The following is a 12,025-nucleotide window of genomic DNA, read 5'->3' as shown; positions in this document are numbered from 1 at the left end:
TTTCTCCAGGCATGGTTTTATTTTATACGTAACCCTCCATGTTTGGGGCAGCAAGCATAGAAACCGTCACTTAAACTTTAGGCAATGCCAGGAATCTGCTTCACAACCTGTGAGTGAGATCTCCCACCCACCTCTCATTTTCATGACTCAGAGTAACCAAGTCTGCACTTAGTCTAATTAATTCCCCTTTGTTCCTTTTTTTTTTTTCTAAATAAACACTCTCCTGTTTTCTCATACCACTTGCAGCAGATGAGAATGGATAGAATCTTACCTTTCTGTTTGTTTTGTGGACTGTAAGTGCCAAATGGATGCAATGTACTATTATCATTCCTCCTGGAGGTGCTTGCAGCGTTCTGACAGTTCTCAAAGCACGGCTTAGAAAACGCCCCACACTCTGCAGGTTCCTAAGGGATGAAAATAAAAATGACGTTAGCTTTTTTATTTATTTATTTAGTTAGTTAGTTAGTTTCGGTACGCGGGCCTTTCACTGTTGTGGCCTCTCCCGTTGCGGAGCACAGGCTCCGGACGCGCAGGCTCAGCGGCCATGGCTCACGGGCCCAGCCGCTCCGCGGCATGTGGGATCTTCCCGGACCGGGGCACGAACCCGTGTCCCCTGCATCGGCAGGCGGACTCTCAACCACTGCGCCACCAGGGAAGCCCCACGTTCGCTTTTTTAGTATGTTCCAACTTGGTCAATGGAAGCAAAGTGAAAGAACGATCAATTTATGAATAATCTTTCAAGAGTCTATTGCACGTAAGTCCTCGACTGTGGAAAATCAAAATGGCCCTATCAGTTAAAACATCTCTGAACAGGCAATAAAAAATACTGACAATGTGGTGTTAAGGCTTAGGAGTGCTGATGGCAAGCACAAAAGCAGATTAACATTATTATTCTTTCCCACCACTTACAACTAGCTTCTTTCAAATTTTCTTCCATCTGGGAGTACAGCTTGTGGCAGTGTCAACATAAGAATACAGTTCATGCCAAGGGTGTTTCTCTGCCAACCAGCTGGTTCCTGTCTCCCTCTCCCTTGGTGACTAAGTGTATATGCTCTAGGACAAGTCAGAACCCAGGCAGGTTTGTCACTGAAATGTCATGAGCGTGTTCCACTGCAGACACTAGGCCTTTTGGCCAGGAGCTAAAATAAACTGCTGGGACAATGCCAGACAGTGGTTCTCCTGAGATTTTTTTCCTCTTCTTCCATATTTCCCCCATCTGTTTTGATTTTGATAGTCTGTAAACAAATTCAGTTTCCTTAAAACTGCTAGCTCCAGAATAAACCGTGTTCCACAGGTGCTGCCGAAGCACTAGCAATGGGCCGTCCGCAGGGAGCTCTAGTGATTGTTCTAGAGGAATGAGGCACAGAGAACTGGGGTTTGCTCTGGTTCATACTGTGTGTCTTCTAACAGATTTCAAAGAAGTAATTTGAAAGCCATCTCAGGGCCGTTCCCTTGACCATTTGTGAGAGGAACATTCCGCAAACACAAACATAGATCTGATCCCCAAAGCTCTTTCCTTCTGAAAAAGAGCATTTGGCCCAAATAATGCATTTGATTTCTACTTTCCTCTTTAGTTACAGAAACTCGGTAGCCTGCTAGTTAAACAAAATATTCAAAACATTCCATGCATGCATTCTTCATAATTAACATGTTTTCAGCTGCTGAAGGTCCTTTAGCTTTTTGTCAAGGCTTAGAACACTTTTTCCACACCCAGTGTTACCTTTTGCCCCTGGTTCATTAGTCAACCCAAGCCTGGGGCAAGCTACTCCTAAATTAAAGCTGGAGCCCTGGAAGGTAGGAGAGGTAGGACCTACCTTGCATAGTCAAGTGCTTTAACAACAACAACAAAATTTTTTTTCTGCTTTCCCGGCTCTTTGATAAATGACACAATCAATATCCCAACAACTGATCAGTAACCAGCCTAATTAAAATATTCAGCCTGTAAAACAGAGCTGTCGTGGAGCCTTCCATTAGTGTCCCAGCCAATAAAAAATACAATGGATTTTTAAACATATTCTGCTTCCACCAAGCTGAGCTTACAGCTCAGGGGAGGGAAATGTTTTGGGGAAGGAAAAAAAAAAAAAAACAGGTCATAACCCATTTTTTAATACCAAGTCTCTAGGCTCAAATAGAATTACAATTGAACCTCAAGCTCATCCTTTGAAAAATATGTTTCTGTTTAAAACGATTTTGATTCAATCAAGGGCTCATTATGTATTCTTCACGAGGTCCTCATCAAAACTGTTTACATATCTTGTACATCTGGGTAATGTGGGAAAATACCCAACGACAATATATTTTGACTTTTCTTAAGTAGCGTCTTCAGTATTTTTTTTAGTATCAATATAATGTTCAAGTAACCATTTTGGTATTCTTCCAAAATCTAACTAATTGATTTCCCTGAATATATGAGCAGAGCTGAGGCCTTTTCTAGGTTACAGATTCTTTTTTATTGTACCTGAGAGCGATTGCTGTTCACTGAAGAATCCTCCAAAAACACGAGCACACAACATGTATGATTTGACACAGCAAAACAGATTCGGGATATCAAATAGCTACAGATTTTTTTTTAATTTAATAAAGATTATCTGTACATTAGGCTGCTGTCTTTATATGAAAAAAACACTCTTTAATCTTCATAGGTACCACAGAGATTCTCACTAGTTGAGAGAGCCAAGTGCCTGCTCACCCCCCATGGAAAGCATGTAAATATTAGGGCAAATAAAAATGGATCTTGGTTAAATGTCCTCAAAAAAAATGCTTTTTGTCCCATTTCTTATTCCCAATTGAGTCCCCAGTGAACAGTATTAACAAGATAAAAACAAATACCGTATGCTAATGCATATATATGGAATCTAAAAAAAAAAAAAAAAAGGTACTGATGAACCTAGTTGCAGGGTAGGAATAAAGTTGGAGACATAGAGAATGGATTTGAGGACACGGGGTGGGAGGGGGAAGCTAGGGCGAAGTGAGAGTAGCATCGACATATATACACTACCAAATGTAAAAGAGATAGCTAGTGGGAAGCAGCCACACAGCACCGGGAGATCAGCTCGGTGCTTTGTGACCACCTAGAGGGGTGGGATATGGAGGGTGGGAGGGAGACGCAAGAGGGAGGGGATATGGGGATATATGTTTGCATATGGCTGATTCACTTTGTTGTACAGCAGAAACTAACACAGCACTGTGAAGCAATTATACTCCAGTAAAGATCTATTAAAAAAGAAAAAAAAGAACTACAGCAACAACGACGACAACAACAAAGGCACTCCTGAGGATGGGCAACCAACTGAAGGCTTAGTACTTTCTTCTGATGAAATAATTGTCAACCCAGCCCAGAGTGTGAGAATTAAAATGAAAATACGTGCCGTAAAGGATGACGAAAACAGAGAGTACTTATCCTCTAGGCATTCACATATTTTAGAGAAAGACGTGAAACAACGGAAGATGAGAGGTGGAGAGGTGGGGAGGGAACCCTTTTAGCCATCATGTTCATTTCTTTTTTTTTCTTTTACTTTTTCTATCTACACAGATATGGAATTCTTGAGCAGTGTATTCCAGACTTTTCTATTAGTTGAGGGATCTTTGTCCCAAGACATCTTAAGGGAGATCTAAAACACAGATGCACGGAAGGGGTGATTCAGGGGTCTACAGGTCATACTTCACACCCGCATCCAACAAGTGGGTTCTGTGGAGGTCTAGGGCTCTCGAGTAAGAACCAAATTCAACCAGAAAGCAGCCTATTCTCTCAAGGTAGGAAGCAAGCGATAAGGGTTTCATGACTATAAGTAAAATAAGTAAAATCTTAAAATAAATTAAAAAATTACTATAAGTAAAATCCCTTAAATATTCATGGAAACCTCTTTGTCACTTAAGCAGACACAAATGTTGGAAATGAGTTGGTTCATTATATATAGTCTCCAGTAATTGGGAAATTTACATTTATTTAACATTTACAAGGTTATGTACAGAAAAGTTAAAAGGTAGTTACTCCTTTTCAACAGCTGATAAAATGACAAAGTAAGATATAGTTGATAAGTTCACTACTTCAGCTTATCCTCTCAGATGAAGTAGGGTCTCAGATGCAACTTTTATCCATTCATTCAACAATATATAACAACTGTCTACTACTAGGTGCTGGGAAATGAGGATCTATGAAGGGATAAGGCAGACAACAGTATTGCTATCTATAAGTACAGAGCATTCAACTATGTATGTCTCTGCATAGCCAGGAAATGACCCACGTGGGATTTTAACTCAAGTAATCCAAAACTCCAGAGTCCAACATTTTAACCACTATCATCCCCAACTACTTTCCAGTCTTAATTTCAAAATCTTTTCATTTTAAAATGTTTAAGTTGAATTTATTATTAAAACTAATATTTTATATTAGTGTGTTTTAATAGGATTCTATTTTAACTTTGTGTATTACTGTATCACAAAAACATTATTTGTCCTTAGAGAATATATGTGTGATTTGCTGATGTTTCTCTCAACTCTTAAGTATTATCGACTTTTTTCTTGTCTTTTCTTAAAATAATTTTTAGGAGCATTTAATAATTATTCTCTCTATATAAGTGAAAATAATGTTTTAGGAATACCTTATGATGAATATGATAGCTGTACACTATAATATATAATTGTATAATATAATAATTATATAAATAATATAATTGTATGTAACTGAAATGTTTAGGGATATCAGCCTTCAAGAATAGTTTACGTTCACACTTCATGAGTATGTAAAAATATTGCTTACATTAAAAATATCCATGAAGAAATCATGATAAAAGATTTCAAAAATACTTCTTCAATTAAAAACATTTATTTAAGAACATGAAGCAAGAAGCTTGTTTAATAGATCAAATTTTAAATTAGTTAAGTCCCAGGCACACGTTACAGGAAGAATGTAGAGAGCTGACTGCATTATAATGATCTTCACAGTAAGCATTATATACATCTGATTAAGAACTTTCTAAGGTATGGACACTGCTAGCATGTCATCCAAAAAGTATGTAAGCATGTTTTATGCCTTAATGTTTATAATATGAATAAAGCGTTATTCGTAAAGTCCAGAGCTCTAGGAGTTCCTGGGGGGAAAACTGGAAATTACGGACTTGTTACCCTAGATAAATTATTTAATTTATATGCACATTTTTACACCTTCCAGTTATACCTAAAATATACAACCGCCAGTTTGCCACATAAACCCATCAGAGCACGTCTAGGGCATATTTTTCCAATTTCAGAATCAGTATGAGCCTAGTTACCATACTAGTGGTGGAAGTGTGACTATTCTGGTGGCCATCTGGGCAATTTGCAGAAGGAAATAAAAATTTGCATCACCTCCAGTGGTCTCCCTGGCCTCCTTAGAATCACCAACTGGATCATCCCTCGTATGTTTCCTTCCATGGACATTGATCGCCTAAGTGTTTCCATAGCTTCGTGGTTGGACTTTCCCAGAAGAGATTCCCCGTTAACTGCAATCAGCTGGTCATTCACCTGCAGACGACCATCCTAGGGTGGAGGTAAGAAAAAGTGTTAAATAGAGAAAAGCATGGTGATGACATGTGACTGTTTCAGGGAAAAGTTCAAGTTTAAAATGAAAAACGAAAAAAAAAAAATAGCCATTAGAAATAATTTATTTTCCATGGCAGAAAAAGATTCTGGAGTTTATCAAATAGTCACAAATACTAACAATAATGAATTGTGTGAAAGTGATTTTTAGAAATCTTAGAGTTCCAAACTGCAATAATTTAGACATTTGTATAATGTCTCTTAACCTAAATCTCTGGCAAGTATGCTAGCCTAGCCTCATTCTGACATTCACTCTGGCAGGGACCATATTGCTGACTTAAGGAAAGGGGGTTTGGGAGCAAAAGAAAGTGGTCATATCGCTTGCATTTTCAGGCACAGAGAGACATCATGCTTAAACGTTGTGAGCTTGAGAGCAGTAATGCGTCTCCTAGATATCATTGCGAGCTCTATTGGATAGTGCTGAGGAAAAAAACACAAAATTCTCCTGTAATTTTCTCTAACACAACTAAAAAGTTGCTGGTCTGCAAAAGAACGCAGAGGTTTGTAACACAGGACCAATTTGCTAGGATGTCTTCCGGCAGAAACGCTTGACAAAGGGGACTGTCAAGCCTTTTGTGATGAGGCTCTGACTGACGAGCACTTTCACCCAGCACCTTCAGGAAGGAACACCGCATGCCACAGAGCACTCGGAACTGCGGCAGGTGGACAGGCAGCCCAGATTCTAGTCTAAAGCACCTCTAGGCACTAGTCATCTTCAGCCAGAAGCCCCCCACAAGCTGGAGTCCATAGCAGTAGCTAAACAAACTGGGATGCCAGCTCTGCCTACAAAAGAACTGGTGGGGATCACAGTACATGTCCCCAACAGGCAGCCTAGGAGAAAAGATGCTTAAATATTGACAGTCTGATTAGGGATGTGCGTTATACCTGCTACGCACTGGGGTAGAAACTTCTTGCTGTGAGGCACAGATGCAATTTTAGGAAGGTCGTGATGCTAGTGCCACTGCTAATAAATTTAACAGAAATAACAGGCGGCTTGTATCACAGTTTTTCCATGAATTATCTCTAGACCTCACAGAACTCAAGAAGTTGGGTAGATTAATGCTTTTATTCACATTTTACAAATAAGGAAACCGAGGCAGGAAAGTGATGTAAGTTGCCCCAGGTCACAAAATAGAGGCAGAGAGAAACTGACTTAAGTTCAGGTTTCAGGAACCTTGGCTCTTTTCAGTTTCTCTACTAGGACTCCCTTTGTTGTCTCTGGACTACAGTTGTGCCACACTAAAACAGGCAGAGGGAAGTATTAAAGTTTCTGCAGTTAGAAGTATCTGGGATCCACGTTCACATTAACGGAATGAAATGTAAAAGAAAAACAAAACAGAACTTCCCTAAGAAATGAGAACAACAGACATACAATGAACAAGAGGAGCAACTGTACAGCTTTGGGAGAGAAATCCTGTGGACAAGTTGATGAACTCTGACTAATGCGGCAGCAGATGGTCAGAGGAAGTTCCTCTGCTGACAGCTGGGAAAAGGGGGAGAGTGGTGAGAGCCGTTCTGGAGCGCTAATGCCCTCGTGGAGATGCACTGCACGCGCCTCCTGCTGCAGAGGGTGTTGGTCCATAGATCGTGGAGGCCGCCCAAAGGCGCACACGCCGTCCTGACGAGAAAAGTTGAGATGGCGAGGCCATGGGATGGATCGATCGAGCTGTAAAACGTCTGAGTGCACTGCCTCAACAGAGCCTAATGTCCTCTGCCTTCCTCTTGTTTTCCCACTCCACTTAACCTTTCCTCTAATTTGGAGCAAATCTGGAAATGAGATTTACAGGAAAGGCCAAACGAGAAAGAAATGGCTTCATTTCTGTTATCTCATGTTGAGTGAGGCACATAAAGGATAAGATTAAGGCTACATGAAATGGGGTAAAACAAAAACCACCTTAATGGCTGTGGCAAGTGAAGTGAGACACTTTACTCCAGAAATTATTCTGTTCTATTACGGCATTTAATGCAAGGAGGACTAGTGGGCTGAATCTTTTGCGGGCAGTTGGGAGGGTCACTAAAAAGTTTTTTTTAGGAGGACTGGAAACAGATGTGTGGTTTTTAAAGACGAGGAGGAAGCAGAAGAGCTGGATCAGGATCCCAGCCCTGTTAACAGGAAATGAGGTCGAGCGCTGGATCTGCAGACGCTTAGTCTTGGCAGGACATCTCATCCGCTATGACAGGAAGAAGAAAGATAAAGATTGAAACTTAATGGGTACTTCTAGAATTGAGGGAATGAAATCTGAGTGAGATCCACCTGGTAACCTCCCGTGAACTTTCTCTGTGAAGTATGGGGCAAGGTCTGAGTGAAGAGGTAAACAAGAGATAAGGAGATGGAAGAAAAACATTTTTTGTAAGATAATTTCTTACCAGCAAATATTAAGCACAGACTTTTATTTTCAGCTACATTCTGAGTCTCAAGCATGCAGAACTACATTAAAGTAGAACATGTTTGCCGTATCCAAGTCCAAAACAAAAAGGCAGGTCAGGTCACCCCAGGGCAGCTGGGATTTTTTTTTTTTTTTTTTTAATGAAGACATTCACATTCATCACAAGCATCACTGGAGAGTTGCTGGTGTGATAAAAATTCACATACTCTCCTTTTTAGGCTTGGCTGGTCTGTTGCTATTGGTTTTTGCTTTTCTTTTATAAGATAAAGGATGGGTAATTTCATTACTGGTGATGCCAGTAAGTACCACATTGTCCTAACATGTAGAATATAACCACAGAATTCAGAGCTGGAAGGGTCCTTAGAGATCATCTTGTCCAACCTCTTCCGTTTATAAATAATGTGATGACCAAAGAGGATGAGAAACCATTTATTGAACTCATCTTCTTAAGAGAAGGCACTTCCACAATCTATGTGGAAGAACTTGATCAGCTAGTTAAGATCAGAGCTGGATCAGAATAGCCCAAGTTCTGACTTCTCAGCACCCCCTATTCACTACCCATTCTGTGTTCTGCGAAGATGACAAGTCCCTAAAGAGATCATGCTTCAAGGAAAAAGACTTTCAAATCCACCAGATGTCTCCTGGAAGAGAACCTTACATGAAAGCCAGAGTCAGACGATAGAAGATGGGGAGACAGGAGACTGGGCTGGGGGATGGCAGAGCAAGGAAGCAAGCTGGAAGTGGCAGGGGCAAAGGGGGTAGGGCAGGGACTGTTTACCTCTCTAGCTATGTATACATACATGTGTATCCAGGTCTAGTCTTGATCTAAAATCAAGTTGATTCAATGAAGAGGTCATTACTCAAAACTCATCAAAGATTCCTCAAAATTGTGCATGTCTATTCTGCTTTGGAATGATTTTTACCAAGAAAAGTCATTTTTTATGGTTTTATTTTTTCTGTGAATACTATGTTTAAGTAAATACTTAGGCATGAGAATGGTAACTCTCCTCAACTGATTTTACATGAGTGAATTCAACTATCCAGGATGTTACCCAGGAATTCTAGGATATTTATTTCATCGTCATCTGGATCATTCTTGCATTTGTTGAATGAAAAGAAAATGCCCTTTCTGCTATGGACTGAGTGTTTGTGTTTTCCTCAAATTCATATGTTGAAATCCTAACCCCCAACATGATGGTATTAGGAGGCAGGGTATTTGGAAGGTAATTAGTGCCCTTATAAAAGAGGCCTGAGAGAGATCTCTTGTCCCCTCTGCCATATGGGGTTACAGCAAGAAGAAGACAGCTGTCTATCAACCACGTCTCACCAGACACTGAATCTGCAGCACCTTGATCTTGGACTCCAAACTCAAGGACTGTGAGGGGTAAATTTCTGCTGTTAAAAAACTACCCAGTTTATGGAACTCTCTTTCAGCAGTCCCAAAAAAGACACTTTCCTTCCTACTTTACGGCCATCAGGCCCCTAACCAAAAAGACCACAACTACACTCCTTACCTTTGGCAATCCCCATAATCAACTCTATCCAACCTCAAGCTAAGACGGAGTAAAGGAGGTTCCCAAAGAGGAAGAAAAATAAGAAAAAGAGGAAGGAGAACAGACTAAAGATAGAGAGTAACTTCCTCCACATTAGGACGAATAAAAACTGGTATGAGGGGCTTCCCTGGTGGCGCAGCGGTTGAGAGTCCGCCTGACGATGCAGGGGACACGGGTTCGTGCCCTGGTCCGGGAGGATCCCACATGCCGCGGAGCGGCTGGGCCCGTGAGCCATGGCCGCTGAGCCTGCGCGTCCGGAGCCTGTGCTCCGCAACGGGAGAGGCCACAACAGTGAGAAGCCCGCATACCGCAAAAAAAAAAAAAAAAAAAACTGGTCAGCCCTAACCTGGTTCTAATGCAGGAGGAAGAATGGACTAGGAGACAAGGTGTCTGAGTGTTATACCCCCTTTTACTGAACACCAAATGCAGGCCAGTCCTTGTGCAAATATTTTGCATATGTTCTCATTTCTCAAAACATCCCTGTGATACAAGCATCACCTTCCACTAAGAGAGGTAAAAATGGAGGCTCAGAGAAATGAAGTCAAAGAATACTGTCAAAGAATACTGTCACAGCCAGGTCTACCTGTCTGAGTCAGATATGTACGCATTATGCTACGCTGCTTCTAAAATCAGAGTTCTAGAGATGATTAAAGGCACTACAATGAATATAATTATTTAATGAGTTTCTCCTTTGCGCAGTTATTGTGCTAAACCCTTTACATGCACTAGACAATTTAATCCTTACAGCAACACTATACACTGGGGACTACTGCTCCTCTTTATAAAAGAAGAAACCAAGGATCAAGCAAGTTAAGTGCACTGTTACAAGTCACATGTCTGAAAGCAAATCTAAAGTAGGTCTGGGTCACTCTGAAGTCCATGTTTTCAACCACTTTGCTAGTGATTCTTGACCTTTATGGGCTCTTCTTAGACTCCTTTGAAAATTTAATAAAAGCTACAGATTCTCACCTCTTAAAAATAAATATTTACATGATAGTTTCTCCACAGCTGCACATCTGGACCAGGTAATTCTTTGTAATGGGGAGCAGTCATGTACCTCATAGGATGCTTCACGTGCCCACTGAAGCACATCCATGATTTCCGGGGGTCCAGTAACCTCACAGTTCAGCCCCCGCTGTGCCTCTGTCATGATTACTGGTGACAGTGCAAGGCTTAATCCACCTCTTGTGGCCAATTTTTTGTAGGTCCCTTTACCTCTAAAGTTCTAATGAACACAGAGGGAAGAGAAGAAAGCCATGGCAAAGAATGAGCCTCTGCAAAACATGAGTCAAGCACGCGGGAGCGGGCTGGCTAACACACAGGTAGCTGGCTGGGGCCCAAGGCCAGTCCCTATTTGGCCAGGGTGTTGAGAGGATTAATCATGACCAGATGTTGGTTCCTGCTTGTTTCTAATGGGGCCCTTGGTGAAGCCTTCGGGGACATGAGCGCCCAAATTCCAAACCCTGACTTCAGACTACAGGCAGCATTTCCTTGGAGTGGGGTAGAACGCCAGGCAGGAGGGCACCTGACTGAAAGAAAGGAATTTCCTGAACAAATATGTCTCAAGGTCCTAAAATCACTCCATGACAACATCTGCTTACTGTATTTTGGGGGAAAAAAAAATCCAACCTAGAAAGATCCTTGCATTCCAGATTGAAATCGTTTAGCTTCATTTTCAAACAATAGCAATGAAAGGCAAAAGAATAAATCGAGATTTTAAAGTATAGTTTTTAAAACAAAGAAAGGAATAAAGAAAGTTGGTAAGACTAGAAGCATGTAAGTTCTTGTCTTGAAGGGCATCTGCCCACATGAGTCAGTGTTTTACTACATCTGTCCTAACCAATATGAATGGTACCATTCTTCCCAAATAAGAGCTCTCTTTTCCAGACACAATAAATTGCGCTCTGATGTACACACCGTGGTGACGTGGCCCACACGCTTCCTTCTCAGCAAAATGCCCTTTGCATTTCTGCTCACCTGTTGAATATCTATCCTTCAAAACAAGGCTCAGCAACTGCCTTCCATTCATTTTTCTTCACAGGCAGAATTAATTGCTCCATTTCGATACCCATGATACTTTTATATTTGTCTACCATAGTTCTTATCATATTCGAATCGTTTATGTATTTATTGTGCTACCAGCTTCCTGTATTATGGAATGAGTCTTTTAAAATTTTCTGTCTCCAGTGTATTATATATTGTATAACTTGCTGTAGCTGTAGATGTTCAGGAAGTGCTTGCTAAATTGAATCACTTGAAACATCTTTCATTCAGGTGCTTTGGACCTGGTGTATGTTTCATCTACAATGGACAAACCCTGTAACTTACAAACGGTCACTGTAAGAGATTCCTGATCCCAGGCTGGCTTGGAGATGCTGGCACATGCTCAGAGAAACTTTATAATTCCAAAAGTGAAGCTTGATTACTTTCTGTGTACTAGCTCAATCTCCCCTTGTTCAGCTATTGTAAAATTTTAAATGTATCTAATTCAGTTATTAAGAGCCTCAC

At 40.8% G+C, this 12,025-nt stretch overlaps 1 protein-coding gene across 2 annotated transcripts in view; it reads right to left on the bottom strand.

The window, feature by feature from the left end:
• The window catches only part of PARD3B (par-3 family cell polarity regulator beta), a 1,038,680-nt gene that overhangs the window by 442,907 nt on the left and 583,748 nt on the right, over positions 1–12,025 (bottom strand). For both annotated transcript variants that reach the window (XM_079924321.1, XM_079924322.1), the window contains exons 12-13: positions 5,347–5,517; positions 272–404 (exon numbers count right to left, since the gene is read on the bottom strand). In XM_079924321.1, the coding sequence (XP_079780447.1) occupies positions 272–404; positions 5,347–5,517 (304 nt within the window). The remainder of the gene's footprint in view (positions 1–271; positions 405–5,346; positions 5,518–12,025) is intronic.

The sequence above is a fragment of the Stenella coeruleoalba genome (genome assembly GCF_951394435.1).
Source record: "Stenella coeruleoalba genome assembly, chromosome: 6".
In the NCBI taxonomy this organism is placed as follows: domain Eukaryota; kingdom Metazoa; phylum Chordata; class Mammalia; order Artiodactyla; family Delphinidae; genus Stenella; species Stenella coeruleoalba.
Note: the sequence above shows the minus strand (reverse complement) of the source record. Positions and strands in the feature narration are given on the sequence as shown.